General features: G+C 49.1%; 1 protein-coding gene and 1 pseudogene across 2 annotated transcripts; both read left to right on the forward strand.

The window, feature by feature from the left end:
* The first annotated feature begins 1,604 nt into the window (after nucleotides 1-1,604).
* Nucleotides 1,605-10,844, forward strand: LOC120651093. 2 transcript variants are annotated; one of them, XM_039928460.1, is made up of 4 exons: nucleotides 1,605-2,122; nucleotides 2,215-2,638; nucleotides 6,609-6,611; nucleotides 9,247-10,844. In XM_039928460.1, the coding sequence occupies exons 2-4, from the start codon at nucleotides 2,317-2,319 to the stop codon at nucleotides 10,332-10,334; spliced, it is 1,413 nt and encodes a 470-aa protein (XP_039784394.1). In that variant the 5' UTR covers nucleotides 1,605-2,122; nucleotides 2,215-2,316; the 3' UTR covers nucleotides 10,335-10,844. The 2 variants fall into 2 exon arrangements, with proteins under 2 accessions (XP_039784394.1, XP_039784393.1); XM_039928459.1 differs by having other exon boundaries at nucleotides 1,607-2,638.
* An 818-nt stretch (nucleotides 10,845-11,662) lies between these two features.
* Nucleotides 11,663-14,304, forward strand: LOC120651094 (annotated as a pseudogene).
* Nucleotides 14,305-16,233: the final 1,929 nt, after the last annotated feature.

Genomic DNA, 16,233 nt, shown 5'->3' on the forward strand with positions numbered 1-16,233 from the left:
GGCGCCATGGCGGCGGCTGCTGTCGGAGCGGCGCGCGCGGGCGGGGAGGAGGGCGCCCGAGCCGGCGGCGCCGGGGCGGGGGAGCGGCGGCGGCGCGAGGGGTTCCCGCGGGCGGCGGCCTCGCTAGATGCGGCCTCACCAGCCGGCGCGCGCTGGGACAGGAGCGCGCAGAGCTGGTCGATCTCGGCGGCGTCGAGCGCCATCTTCTCGTAGGCGAAGCGGCGGAATTGTCGGAGCTCCATCTGGACCTCGGCCTTCTCGCGCTGCAAGCAGAGCATCATGGCCATGGTCTCGCTGGCGGCGCTGGCCGCGGCGAGGCGCTCCTCCTCGACCTCGGCACGTAGCGCCGATGCCGTGCCGCGAGAAGCAGAGCGTGCGGTGTGCGGCGTGGAGAGACGAAGGGCGTGAAGCAGAGCATTTGCTTTTCTTTGTTGGAGAGACAAGGATTTTGCCTCTTCAATCTCTACTGTTCACGCGAGGCAAATACTAATTTGCCTTCCAATTTTGCACTACCTTATTGGAGTCAGTCTTACTGGCCAGAAATGTCTTCAGGATGTCAGTACCTTGTTTTCATACGAAGAGTCGTCAGATGTCTTTGTTTTCACACTATGCCGTGGCCTTGATGCTGTATGATTCGTGCTCTGCAGGTGCTGCGGCCGTGTGAAGCTCCCCCACTTTTACTGTTGCAGCGGGGAGCGAGGGAACCCTGATTCTTCAAGCTCCTAGAGCGCTCAGCTTTGGAATCGTTGAAACCGGATATGGGACGCCAGATGCCGTAATAGTCATTAACCTTAACGGTACACTGCTTCCAGTTCCCTCTAGTCGATCCATCTCCGCCTTTGTGCTCTTGCAGCTGCCTAGCGTCCTGAAATAATCAGTTCTGGGGTGCTCTTCGTAATGACAAACCGTGTACCGCCTTCAAGTGCACTGCTTATAAGGTTTGCGCCTGCCGTTTTGCAATCTTGGTGTAGGCAGTGGCGGATGCACGTTGGGAGACAAGGGGGGCTGAAACAATAGAAATGTTGATTTGTGTGAAGATTTAATAGTGATTTGGGACTCTTGCTACAGTGTTTTACATGTAATTAGGGGAGCTTAGGGGGGCTTGAGCCCCCCTAGCCCCCCTCCTGTATCCGCCCCTGGGTGTAGGGGTTTGAGTGAACCAATGAAACATGGGGTGAGGAATCAGCTAGCCGCTCGGCTTTCCGTTCTTATATAATCCCGGGGAGTGGGGACACGTTACCGCGCAATGGGTGTGTTTAGATGTGTAAAAAGAGTGTAAAAAGTGGATGCGAAAAGGCACATCACACACTGTAGCGTACTGTAGCACTTTTTGTTTGTTTGTGGTAATTATTGTCCTACCATGACCTAACTAGGCTCAAAAGATTCGTCTCGTCGTGTACATCAAAACTATGCAATTAGTTTTTTATTTACCTACATTTAATGCTCCATGCATGCATCATTTATTATATTTAATGTTTGGATGTGATGTTGATGTGATGGAAAGTTTGGAAGTTGGGGGAAAGTTTTTGGGATCTAATCACACCCAATATGTTGCCGCCTCGGATTCCGACCTGCAAAGGACGGCTTGGCCGCCGTTGGGTGTCTCCCCTTTTTTTCCTCATCACGGTGATTCCAGGGAAGGGGATCGGAGAAGAGTAGTACCCATCAGAAAAGGAAAAGGAAGTTGCTGGCGGCTTGCAACGCGCGTCTAGTGACACGATCAGCACGGGTGCTATACTATACACTGGCGGCCACCCTCCCTTCTCCACGCCGCCACACAGAGCGCCGCCGCCGCCGGGATCTCCGGTCTCCTGCCTCCTCCGTCCCTACCAGTCTCAGATCCAAGCTCCTCTCCACATAAGCTCTTCATCCATCCTAATCGCGGCTCCCCATGCTGCCCGTGCAGGGAGATCAGGAAGCACATCTGCAGGATTCATGTGAGACGAGGAGATCTTCACGGGCGGGCTCGCCGCGGCCGCCGGCAGTCTCCACCACCACGCGTCGTCCGACCACATCTGCTTACGCCGCCGGAGCATTGTCTTGCGCCACCAACGCCCGCAAGGAGCTGTCTCTGATTTCGTCGATTCGTCCACTGCCAGCGCCTTCATCCCCTGCCTCTCTGGATTGAGTTCCTCTTGGTCTGGAATTTGTCGCCATCGGTCCTCTGCTGCCACTTGAAGCTGCCCAACTTGCTTGTTCTCCTCCTCTGGTCAGCATCGTCCCTGCAGCCACCTCGCCTTGCATTGCGCTTGCGCCAGCACCTTTCTTCCACCTGCAGTCCGGCATGCTGGCTGGCAGCTGAAGTGAGGTGTGTTCATGTTGCCTTCTCCATCGTTGGGCGCCGCTACTGGTGACGCTAAGGTTGCGGATTCCTCCATGGAGACGCCATGGGTGGACTCCAAGGATCGCTCCTGCCATAACCCTTCGGCGCAGCAAGCTGAGAAGTCATCATTGTCAGAAAGATCAAGGTCAGAGCGCAGCATGGCCTTCAAAAGTTGGGCTCGATGTAGGTGTTACCGCTGCCTTGCACTCGATCACCAAGTCAGTTCCTGTCGAGACTCCTTCCGCTGCATTCGTTGTCGTCGTCCTGGGCATCGAGAGCGACATTGTCACTTTCGATCCCCGTCTCCAGCACCACGTGTCGGAGTAATGGGTTTGGCCCATTCATTCTAAAACATTAAAAGAATTTAAAGCCCACTATTAATATTAGGGAATCAATGCTTAATTCCGTACCGGGAATTGAGGAGGATCTCAACCGACTTAAAAGGTGGACTTCGTGTACACCACTTGTGAAGCCGGTAAGAGGAGGACGGTGAACCACACGCGCGCTCGCTCGCCTCGCCGGGCCATGGCCGTGGCCGAGGCGCGGCCGGACGTGACGTGCAGGTGCGGTGCGATGGCTATTTTGCCGTTGACAGCAATTAATCGTGCGATTAAACGTGCAATTAAATCTGTAATTAATGGCCATAACCGCATCACCTAAATGACTCTGATGGTGTCTCCTCTCTTCTCCCTCTCCAGTTGCAACAACTGAGTTCCCCAACGCTAATTTCTGCGCGCACAGCACTGAGGCAACTCGGCTCCTCTCTTCTCCCTCTCCAATTGCAACAACTGAGTTCCCCAACGCTAATTTCTGCGCGCACAGAATTAGCATGAGCAGGTCTCCGAAACCTTGCTCGCCTTGAGATCCTGCACGGGATAGGCGGGCAATCAGGTTTTTGGGTAACGCTTTAGCGTGACTGCTCAAAAATACTAAGGCTTTGCCCGATTATACGACTACTTCCTGGTGGATGAGCCGAACGACTACGTCGACTACATTCTGGTGGCCGAACGACTACGTCGACTACATCTTGGTGACCGTTCGCGGGACTGCACTGCGAACTTCTTCCTGCACCGATTTAGTTCGACTACTTCGACTGAGGCCAACCGAGTAGATGTCTACTCCAGTTGGTAACAGCGCAGCCAATGCCTCCGGCAACGGCCCCGCTTCAGGGTACTCCCTGAAACTTTGGTTATTTATATTGTTTATGTTTATATGTGTGATAAGTATAAACATATTCATATATTTTATTTTACTGCTTAAAGTCATAGAAATATTGTTAGTTTATACATTTAATTTTGGAATTAAATTATACCGAAAATTGCCTAGATATCTAACAATCCAAAAACCTGATTGTGTTAATAGACTTTCGGTATCTAGCTTTGGTGCATCAATCAAACCATCACCTTTTGATGGTTCAAATTACAAACGTTGGCAAGAGCGGCTTATACTGTGGTTAACACTATCGAGAGTGATCCATGTGAAAGAGGGTAAGCCTGAACAATTCTCTCCAGAGGAAGGGAGTGCGTTCGATGAGGCTGATATCCTCTTTCGAGGCTTGATCATTAGTGTTCTCAGTGATAACCTGGTGGATTCTTATATCCGGCTGCCAACTGGCAAAGCATTGTGGGATGCTCTTGAGGCTCAATATGGAGTATCTGACGCCGGGAGTGAGTTGTATATCATGGAGCAGTTCCTTGAGTACAGGATGGTCGAAGACCGTTCTGTAGTGGAACAGGCTCATGAAATACATACTCTGGCAAAAGATCTCAAAAATTGCAGCAAAGAGTCCCCATGTGTGTTACCCAATAAGTTTGTGGCTGGAGGTATAATCTCTAAGCTGCCACCTTCTTGGAGGGACTTTGCTACTTCTCTAAAACACAAGAGACAGGAGTTCACAATAGATGGACTCATAGGGACTCTTGATGTTGAGGAGAAGGCGAGAGCAAAGGACATACGTGGGAAAGGAGTTGTTGGTGCTTCAAGTGCCAATCTTGTTCAGAAGAACAACTCCCACAAGAACAAGAAAAAGCCACCGCAGAACCAACCAAAGACTAAGAAGACAACCACTTTTAAGAAGAAAAAGACGGGAGCTTGCTATGTGTGCGCTAGTACGGATCACTTTGCTGCAAAGTGTCCGAACCGCAAAGGCAACGACTCCGCCAACATGGTTATTAGCGAGCCTGGAGGAACATCGGGGTACGGTAATTTATTACCTACTGTTCTTTCAGTCTTTGGTTCACCCGAGTGGTGGGTTGACACTGGTGCTAATATTCATGTTTGTGCTGATGCTTCTTTGTTCTCTTCTTACCAGACCGGCGGGACTTCCTCCTTGCTGATGGGGAACAGATCACATGCGCGTGTTCTTGGTGTTGGTACGGTAAATCTGAAGTTTACTTCGGGGAAGGCCGTGCAGCTGAAGAACGTACAGCATGTCCCCACCATCAAGAAGAATTTAGTCAGCGGCTCTCTACTGTGTAGAGATGGTTTCAAATTAGTCTTTGAGTCCAATAAATGTATCTTGTCTAAGTTTGGTACTTTTGTTGGAAAAGGTTATGAAAGCGGAGGCTTGTTCCGTCTTTCTTTGTCAGATGTTTGTAATAAAATTTTGGTTGTATGATGCGCTTAGCTAATTTGAGCTTAATTCCAAAGTTCACTTTTGTCAAAAATTCTAAGTGTCATGTATGTGTTGAATCAAAACAAACTCGTAAGCCTCATAAGACCGCGGAGGCAAGGAGCTTGGCACCCTTATAATTAATTCATTCCGATTTGTGCGAAATGAATGGAGTGTTGACAAAAGGTGGTAAAAAATATTTCATGACTTTGATTGATGATAGTACTAGATTTTGTTACATCTATTTGTTGAAGTCAAAAGATGAAGCTTTATACTACTTTAAAATCTATAAAGCTGAAGTAGAAAACCAACTTGAGAGAAAGATCAAAAGAGTTAGGTCAGATCGTGGTGGCGAGTATTTCTCAAATTTATTTACTTTATTCTGCGAGGAACATGGTATTATTCATGAGAGGACGCCTCCCTATTCACCTCAGTCAAATGGGGTTGCCGAAAGAAAGAACCGCACTCTAACGGATTTGGTTAACGCCATGTTAGATACAGCGGGGCTTTCCAAGGAATGGTGGGGTGAGGCTATATTGACTGCATGTCATGTCCTAAATCGTGTTCCTACAAAGAATAAAGAGATAACTCCATTCGAGGAATGGGAGAAGAAAAGGCCAACACTGTCATACTTACGTACATGGGGTTGTTTGGCAAAAGTGAGTGTGCCAATAACCAAGAAACGTAAGCTTGGACCTAAAACTGTGGATTGTATCTTTCTAGGTTATGCTATTCACAGCGTTGGATATAGATTTTTAATAGTGAAATCTGGAGTACCTGACATGCATGTTGGTACTATAATGGAGTTCAGAGATGCTACATTTTTTGAAAACATTTTTTCCCATGAGAGATGAAACAAGTTCATCTAGACAAGAGTTCATCGAGGATGATGGCTCTGCTGAGCCGATAGAACACAATGAACATACACTTGTAGAAAATCCTGAGGAGAATAACAATGATGCTCCGAGAAAGAGCAAGAGACAAAGGACTGTAAAATCTTTTGGTGATGATTTCATTGTATACCTCATAGATGATACACCCAGAACCATTGAAGAGGTATATTCACCTCCTGATGCTGACTATTGGAAGGAAGCAGTAAGGAGTGAGATGGATTCTATTATGTCTAATGGAACCTGGGAGGTCGTTGAACGTCCTTATGGATGTAAACCGGTTGGATGCAAGTGGGTGTTCAAGAAAAAGCTTAGGCCAGATGGTACTATTGAAAAGTACAAGGCTAGGCTTGTGGCCAAGGGTTATACCCAAAAAGAAGGAGAAGATTTCTTTGACACTTATTCACCAGTTGCCCGATTGACCACAATTCGGGTGTTACTTTCCTTGGCAGCCTCTTATGGTCTTCTCGTTCATCAGATGGACGTTAAGACGGGTTTCCTCAATGGAGAGTTAGAAGAGGAGATCTATATGGATCAGCCGGATGAGTTTGTATCAAAGGGTCAAGAAGGAATGATTTGTAAGTTGTTAAAATCTTTATATGGTCTCAAGCAAGCGCCTAAGCAGTGGCATGAAAAGTTTGATAGAACTTTGACCTCTGCCGGCTTTGTTGTGAACGAAGCTGACAGATGTGTGTACTATCGCTATGGTGGGGCTGAAGGAGTGATTTTGTGCTTGTATGTGGATGACATACTGATCTTTGGCACTAGCCTTAATGTGATTAAGGAAGTCAAAGAGTTTTTATCTCAAAATTTTGAGATGAAGGATCTGGGAGAAGCTGATGTTATCCTTAATATAAAACTGGTAAAAGAGATCAATGGTGGGGTGATTCTTACACAGTCTCACTATGTGGAGAAGGTGTTAAGTCGCTTTGGTTATAGCGACTAGAAACCTGTCTCAACACCATATGATGCCAGTTTAATTCTTAGAAAGAACAAAAGGATAATGCGAGATCAGTTGAGATATTCTCAGATCATTGGTTCATTAATGTATTTAGCGAGCGCTACAAGACCTGACATCTCGTTTGCTGTAAGCAAACTGAGCCGGTTTGTTTCAAACCCGGGAGATGATCATTGGAAGGCTCTTGAAAGAGTAATGCGCTATCTGAAGGGGACAATGAACTATGAAATTCACTACACCGGGTACCCAAGGGTACTAGAAGGGTATAGTGATTCAAATTGGATTTCTGATGCTGATGAGATAAAGGCCACAAGTGGATATGTGTTTACACTTGGTGGTGGAGCTGTTTCCTGGAAGTCTTGCAAGCAGACCATCTTAACGAGGTCAACTATGGAAGCAGAACTCACAGCATTAGATACCGCCACTGTTGAGGCTGAGTGGCTTCGTGAGCTCCTTATGGACTTGCCGATAGTTGAAAAACCGTTACCGGCAATCCTAATGAACTGTGACAATCAAACGGTAATTGTCAAGGTGAATAGTTCTAAGGATAACATGAAGTCATCTAGACATGTGAAAAGGCGGTTGAAATCTGTCAGAAAATTGAGAAACTCCGGAGTTATAGCCCTAGACTATGTTCAGACGGCTAAAAATCTGGCAGATCAGTTTACAAAGGGTCTTTCACGAAATGTGATAGACAATGCATCTATGGAATTGGGCTTGAGACCCACGTGAGTCATTCTATAGTGGAAACCTGTCCTATGTGATCGGAGATCCCGTGAATTAGGATGGTGAAACAAACTAAAGTCTGACTGTGAGAAGAGAACCTTTGTGAAAAGGACTCATTCCGTGTATAAGGTGCATTTCCCTTCTAATCTGTATGGCAGGTTGGTCTATACCTTAATGTGTGCCAGGTGGTTTCTTTTAAACAAATGAGTTGTTTTCTTGAAACAAAGATGTTGTCCTACAGAACATCTGAAAGGAACACACCTATATGAGTTTGATCACTGGTCATGGTCTATGAGAATAGGGTATTCTCTAGAAACTCATGAAGGGCCTGGAGTATGACTTATAAGCTCCAAACCGCGGGGATGCTTATGCAGCCTAGTACCAGTGTAGGGCACTGGTCAAACTTGTTTGCACAAAACTGGCAATTCAAGGCATAGTCCATTGCACAATTGTGAATAAGTGTAGCCTTTGTCCTAGATGGAAGTTCAACTTAACAGTCTCTGTCGAATACTGGTATATCAATGAGGGAATGAGGGTATTTCTAGTGTGGCTTGAATTTCTTGGTGGGGATTGTTGGAGTAATGGGCTTGGCCCATTCATTCTAAAACATTAAAAGAATTTAAAGCCCACTATTAATGCTAGGGAATCAATGCTTAATTCCGTACCGGGAATTGAGGAGGATCTCAACCGACTTAAAAGGTGGACTTCGTGTACACCACTTGTGAAGCCGGTAAGAGGAGGACGGTGAACCACACGCGCGCGCGCGATCGCTCGCCTCGCCGAGCCGGGCCGGGCCGGGCCGTGGCCGTGGCCGTGGCCGAGGCCGAGGCCGAGGCGAGGCGCGGCGCGGCGCGGCCGACCGGCCGGCCGGCCGGGCGGTGCGGTGCGGTGCGCGTGCGCGTGCGCGGCCGGACGTGACGTGCGGTGCGGTGCGGTGCGGTGCGGCGCGGTGCGATGTGATGGCTATTTTGCCGTTGACAGCAATTAATCGTGCGATTAAACGTGCAATTAAATCTGTAATTAATGGCCATAACCGCATCACCTAAATGACTCTGATGGTGTTCAGGTTCAACGATCCTGAGCACCTGAGTCATTATATAAGGAGTGTCATTCCCCTCATCCATTCTGCACCAGACCACTGAGGCAACTCGGCTCCTCTCTTCTCCCTCTCCAGTTGCAACAACTGAGTTCCCCAACGCTAATTTCTGCGCGCACAGAATTAGCGTGAGCAGGCCTCCGAAACCTTGCTCGCCTTGAGATCCTGCACGGGATAGGCGGGCAATCAGGTTTTTGGGTAACGCTTTAGCGTGACTGCTCAAAAATACTAAGGCTTTGCCCGATTGTACGACTACTTCCTGGTGGATGAGCCGAACGACTACGTCGACTACATTCTGGTGGCCGAACGACTACGTCGACTACATCTTGGTGACCGTTCGCGGGACTGCACTGCGAACTTCTTCCTGCACCGATTTAGTTCGACTACTTCGACTGAGGCCAACCGAGTAGATGTCTACTCCAGTTGGTAACAGCGCAGCCAATGCCTCCGGCAACGGCCCAGCTTCAGGGTACTCCCTGAAACTTTGGTTATTTATATTGTTTATGCTTATATGTGTGATAAGTATAAACATGTTCACATGTTTTATTTTACTCCTTAAAATCATAGAAATATTGTTAGTTTATACATTTAATTTTGGAATTAAATTATACCGAAAATTGCCTAGATATCTAACACCACGAGCCCGCTCATCATTCGCCCAACCTCAACGTACTCAGCAAACAAGGAGTTGGGCTGATGTTGTGGCCGCGTCTCCACAGCGTGCACCTCACATTCAGCTGGCAGCTTCGCCTCGCCCCATCATTCAGCGTGATGCAGGAAGACCTATGTCTATGTGTGGATGTAAGTGCCATGCCTCTCTTGGGTTGGTTGCCACGGACCTTCAGTCTATGCTTACCCCGTTGATGGATTCATTGCGTTCGGAGCTCCAACAAATGATACTGACAACATTGGACGAAGTGGTGCGTCCACTCAAGGAGGAGGCCAGCGTCATCAAGTTGTGGTTGGCGCGTGTGGCCAACCACTTAGAGCACATCGAGATACCTAGCAAGGAATCCACTGCTGGTGATGTGGTCGGCCTCTTTGGCCCCTGTTCTCCGGTTCAGCGCTCACCGAACCCGTCAATTCTTGCTTCTCTTGCAGCAGCTTGTACGCCTTCTAGTCCTTTGGTTTGTGAGAGTGCGTGTGTGGATGCAGCAGACTCTATTGCAGTTGCAGAGGAGATAACCACAAAGAATTTTCCTGTGGAGATTCACCCAAAGACATTGATGGAAGAGACATTATCCCCAGCTGCCTCCGTTGCTGGCATCTCAACCCCTACCGCAGATGATACATCACCCTCGCACACTATGGAGGTGCCCATAAAGATCTTAACTGATGCTACACACTTGGACCCACCCATGGAGCATATGATGCTGCAAGTTGACACTCCCGTCGAGGATGTTGTTCTAGTGGAAGATGCATCCAGTGATGATGATGATGATGATGCTGACTCATACGTGAGTGTGGTAATTGAAGACCCCCTGCTTTCCGTTGCCGTTACAGATGGCTCCACCCTGTCTACGATTGAGATCAAGGAGGAAGAGCCACAACCGCCAGATACTTCGTGGTTGGAGGCAACCTCTCCTGTAGCCACCAATGACTTGAAGGCTGACGATGTTAGACGTCCTTCTGTACATCACTCACCATCAATGATAACGACAGCAAGATGCGTGCGCAAGTCTTTTGACAGATCACCCGTCTTGCCCAACCTAAGGTGCTCAAAGACTTAGGCTTAATTAGAGAGGACGGGAAGCTTGATGAGAACGCAATTCAAGACTGTGCTGACTGTTTAAAGGAATTGGTGCCGCCGGACCTACTCCAGTCAATAATGTGTTTGAAAGGCCGTGACTTCTGGGATGTTGTGGCAGAGGCATCTTTGGCTCTTCGTTAAGCTTTTTCTGTTGTGTTTTCTGGTGTTGCTTCATGTTGGTGGCTTTCGAGGTTTGTGTTGGTAGTTTAGCCTTAGTAGTTGCCTTGGTATCTCTTCTGTTGCCTTTGTGTTGGTGCAGCTTGCGTCGAGGACCCAATCCGACCGAGCATGATGCAGAGGCTCTGATCGACGACCCAATTCGACCGGGGGTCAATGTCTCATTCCGATCAAAGCAGCGGGGTGTGGAGTCGAGTTGAGTTGTGTAACCGTGTTGATGTCCCAAGCCAACCGGTTGTTGTTTGAGTCGAGTTAGAGAGGAGTTGTATGGTCGTTTGGCCGGTGGTGGTGTCTTGTTGGTTGTTGTGGTGCCCAGTCTGGGTGTTGTTTCTTCTTTTTAATATAATCGGCAGCTCTCCTACCTGTTTCAAAAAAAAGAAAAGGAAAAGGCGCAGCGTGATGCTAACGCGAGGCATTTGTACGCTGCACTGCATCCACCAAGGCTTTTTACTAACTACTCCCTCTGTCCCGTAAAATTTGCAATTGTGGCCCTGTTTAGTTGAAACACAAATTTTTTTTGCGAAAGAATCTTGCTAATTTGAAGTACTAAATGAAGTCTATTTACAAAAAATTTTACACAGATGGGTTGTAATTTGCGAGACGAATCTAATAATGCTAATTAATCTATGATTAATTCATAATTAGCGGATGGTTACTGTAGTATCACTGTTGCAAATCATAGATTAAGTAGGCTCGTTAGATTATTCTCGCGATTTACAGTCCATCCATATAAAAAGTTTTATAAATAGACTTCATTTAGTACTCCATGCATATGTCGAAATATTCGATGTGATATTTTTTTGTGTTTACAAGATATATGGGGTGGGAACTAGCCAGGGCATGTAGGAGAGGATACCAATGGAACCTGATCCTGGTACGGAGTCAAAAGTGTGGACGGACAGCGGACGCGACGCCTACCTGGCAGACGTTGGTGATGCTGACCCGCCTGCCACCCAATTCCGTCAACGGTTTTGAACGAATTGGCGGCAACTGGTACCACTAGCGGTTGGAACAAATACGTTTCTTGCAAGAATCAACCAATCTTCCAAAGATGCGACAAATCAAATCCCACGCGAAATGAAACGCCACGGCGGCGAGTTGAGTTTCGCTGACGACGGCACCCGCTGCCCTCAGGAGAACACGCAAGAGACGGCGGGGTATTTAAGCCCGACCGCCCGGCAAGTCCACGCGGGCCGACCCGACTGACCGGCCATTGCGTCTGCGGCGCGGCGAGGCCAACCAAGAAGCCGCGGCGGATCCCGCGCCCGCGTTCGATTCCCTTCCTTCCCCATGGCGCAGCCGCAGCAGCAGCAGGGCAGGCGGGTGCTGCAGGTGGCGCCGCCGGGGAAGGGGGACGGGGAGGCGTTCCCGACGGTGCAGGCGGCCGTCGACGCCGTGCCGCTCGGCAACCGGGCGCGCGTCGTCATCAGGCTCGCGCCGGGGGGTCTACAGGGAGCCCGTCTACGTCGCCAAGACCAAGAGCTTCATCACCCTCGCGGGGGCGGCGGGGGGCCCGGAGGCCACCGTCGTCTCGTGGGACAACACCGCCACGCGCATCAAGCACTCCCAGGTATTGTTCCCTCCCCCGCCTGCGCCCTGCCCCTGCTCGACGGAATGCTCGCCTCGGGAGGAGCTGCCCTGTTTGCGTGCGCTACGGTTACCTATGAGTTTGATCGAACACATGAACATTAACATTTCTTCCACTGCATAGTTTGATCAAAGTTGTACCGACCTTAAGGGGAGCTCGATAAGATTCTCCTACGACCACAATTGGACATTTAGATAGGCAAGACTAGACTGTCGCCAGCCCCATGAGTTTGCTCCTCAAGAGCACAGTTCGAGATGTGATGAATGTTTTGGATGATTAATGTATATAGATCTCAAAATGACGAACTTTGCTCTTCTCTCTTATAAAGTCGTCCAGGGTCATCGGCACGGGGACATTCGGCTGCGGTACATTCATTGTTGAGGGGGAGGACTTCATTGCAGAGAACATCACGTTTGAGAACTCAGCTCCCCAGGTACTGACTGTTTCGTCATTTGTTCTCCTGCCACAAACAAATGAGCATGCCGTAGGTGTGGGATGGGGAGTTGATGTTTACTACTCGTGATACACAGGGCTCTGGACAGGCAGTTGCAGTACGGGTGACAGCAGATAGATGCGCTTTCTATAGCTGCCGGTTCCTCGGTTGGCAAGTACGTCCAGGGTTTAACTTCCCGTCGGGAAGTTATTTCCCGGTGAAGTCCGGGAACGGGAAACCGGACGGTTTCCGGCGTTTCCGTGCGGTTTCCGGCGTTTTCCGACTGGGTTTTCGTTTTTGAATCGGAACGAGAAACGGGAACCGCGGAAACCGCGTCGGTTCCCGTCCGGTTTTGTGAACCATGTACGTCTGCCTCTTCACCTCCTGGTTAAATCACCTCAATAATCAGGATAGCATTCAGCAATTCTTTCTGTAACTTTTGGATACTCTAATTCCAACAAAAATTTTATCAGGACACATTATATTTACACTACGGAAAACAGTACTTAAGAAACTGTTACATTGAAGGCCATTGCGACTTCATCTTTGGCAACTCTGTTGCACTTATGGAACATTGCCACATCCATTGCAAAGCAGCTGGATACATCACTGCTCATAGCCGGAAATCTACTTCCGAAACTACTGGCTATGTATTCTTGAGGTGAGTCTGTTGTATGTAGTTCATTTAATAAAGCACACAAACCTTTCAAATATCTCTAAGTCTTTATTTGTTTGATGATTAGTTTTTCAAAAAAAAATTGAAATGTTGCTTCAGCATTTTAATGTGGCCTTTTTGCTCCCTTTTCATTTCGACCCTTGGACAAATGCTCAGGTGCATTATTACTGGAAATGGAGAAGCTGGATATATGTTCCTAGGTCGCCCATGGGGACCCTTTGGGAGGGTTGTCTTTGCACACACTTTTATGGATCGATGCATCAAGCCTTCTGGGTGGCATAATTGGGACAAATCCGAGAATGAGCGGACTGCTTGCTTCTATGAGTACAGGTAATTGGATAATTCCATCTAAATTTCAGCTATTGAGAGGTCAATCGGAAATGTTGCAAATTGAAGAGGAACCTTTGTTGTCTTAGCACTGAGATCAGATTGAATCCTTCATGCAAAGTAATATGATGTTCAAGTCATTTTGACTAACTGATTGTATAACATTCTTAGCACTCGCCAGATGGCAATATGTTTTTATTGTTATGAACCTAATGTGTTCAGGATGCCGTGGAGTGCAGAGACTGTAATACTGACTGCTAACATTTGTATACTCATTTTTCTGCAGATGCTCAGGGCCAGGCTCTCGCTCATCAAACCGGGTGGCTTGGTGCAGACAGTTGCTCGATGTAGAAGCAGAGCATTTCCTCTCGCACACTTTTATTGATCCAGACCTCGATAGGCCATGGCTCCTCCAGATGATGTCAACAAGAATACCAGCCTCAGCATAGGCTGATCCCCATAGGATCCTGGTTTATCCCTCCTATCGAGTCCATCTAATAAATAAAGCTGGAGGGTGTATTTATTTAATTTATAAGTTTGTAACATTTGGTCAATTAGTATCCACATTGATGGTATTGTGAGTGGGTGGGTGTGGGGGTGGGAGGAGTACGTTTTGTTGTGATAAGCTTGTGACAGAGTCTGAGCACTACTCTGAAATAAGCAAACATTATGCTCTATTCTGCTGGCTATGGCTGGTGGCTGATGTTGATTTGCTGTGAGAGAAAAATACCACTGGCCTGTTGCTGACTGGTGCTGATTTGGTGTGAGAAAATCACTGCTACTGGTTGCCAACAGAACAGAGTGAATAATTGGTATACCTTTTTTTCTCAGCGCTAAGGCATTAATACAAGTTCTTTTTTGAAAAAAAAAATGGAGACCCTTTGGAGTACCGAATGTTATATATATTCAGCTAACTTCTGGATGCAGTTTAGCTGCGACCAGTATGCAGGAAGTTGTCTTCAAAATCGTCGCAAGTTTGATCAAAATCAGCTTGTTTTGATTAAACGTTGGAGTACTATCGTGATGCACATGCCTGAACAAACACTCAGGACATGAGCTGGTTCCCTTGACAGTAACCACAGAATAGGGTAAGGGATAATGGTCGGGCTGCCCCTTGCCGTGCCCGGGGTCAGGCTGCGCATCGCCCTCCTCGTGTCGACCCTGATGGCTGGCAACGAGTTGAGAGGTGGCGCGCGCATCCTCGGGACCATCGGTCCTCGGTCGGATGCGCCGCCGCGGCCATGCTTCCCCAAGGTGCTCGATGGACGATGTTTGAACTGCCTTTCCTTCAAGCATCGGGTTGCTTCGTGTCATCAGCCATCGCGGTGCCTGCGCTGCCACGGCCTTCGGCACCGTGCCAAGGATTGCTTGCGGCCTCGTCGCGCGGCACTTCGGTCGGGCTAGCCTTAGCTGGACAGTCGTGTTCCTCCTATTGGATTTGGGCATGGTCGTGATCGCCCTCCGGTCTCGGACGATAGGCCGTTGTGGACGACTACTGCTGCTGACGGTGGCCTCGACCTCACAGTCTCCGCCACCGATGCCTTGGCCGTAGTTGCCTTGGCTGCGGCCAAGTCAGCAATCATGGCTGTGCTTCACGTCGAGGAGGACGACTTCACCCTCGGGCCTGCCTTCCCCGAGGTGTTCGTGGCCACCTTCCGATCTTAGGAGCTTCGTGATCGGGTGTCGGCGGCGAGTGTTTCCTAGGAGAGGCCATCGCTCTCCGGTGGTCTGCTGGGGCACTCTGGGGCTGCCACACTGGTGCCGCCTATGGAGGTGCCACCACCGGCCGAGGTTGTGGTGCCGGCTTCTGAGGAGGCAACCGACACGGTCGGAGCATCGGAGGATGGCAATTCCGCGGCTTTGGAGGACTTCATCACCAATGTCACGAAGGATATTCCGCCGCCTCTTGTGGACAAGCCGCCTCATCGCCGTCGAGTTGACCCTGTCCTCGTCGACGCGCCTCCTCAACTGCCTTCGTATGAGGCATCTGGCCTCATGCGAAGCCATCGCCAAGCCTTGGACCCTCTCTCGGCCATCAAGCCGTCTAAGCGAGGGGCGGAGCTCCTAATGCGCCGACTCGGTGAGGTTGGCGCACCTCTGCCCTTGGCGGCTTCGGCGGAGCAAGCGGTGGAGAATTTCTTTCGCGAACCTCCGCCGCACCACGTGGACGCATTGCAGGACTTGTTTCCGATGTTGAAGAACAAGAGCGAGAGCTCTCCCTTCGTGGGATTGAGCTTTGGCTGAGGGTTACGCTTAAAGCCCGTTGTTTAGGTTGTGCGAGATGTGAGTAGTTCATGTGGGAGTTTATCTTTCGGGTTGTGTTCAGCTGGCTTGCCGGCTTGTGTCCATATGGAGTCCGTTTCATTTGGGTTGTAACTAAATACTGTATTAATTTATTATTCGTCTTAATACAATGATACGCTGCGCGCGTATTCGGAGAAAAAAAAAAGAGATAAGAGCGGCCTAACCTGCCAGCATCCTCCATGCCTGTCCTGCCTGCGTTCTTGGCCGGAAAACTACAGGAGCCTAACGCAAGCCACGAGTGCACGCCTTTAGGCTTGGGAAAAAGAAAGGCATCCCCATCCGGCCGTGATTTGGCGTGCGACGGCGGAGGCCAAGCCGATCCGTCCAGTCGCGTCGCGTCGCCGTCCGCCGTGGATAGAGATCCGGGCAGGCCG

This window comes from Panicum virgatum, chromosome 9K (genome assembly GCF_016808335.1).
Source record: "Panicum virgatum strain AP13 chromosome 9K, P.virgatum_v5, whole genome shotgun sequence".
NCBI lineage: Eukaryota > Viridiplantae > Streptophyta > Magnoliopsida > Poales > Poaceae > Panicum > Panicum virgatum.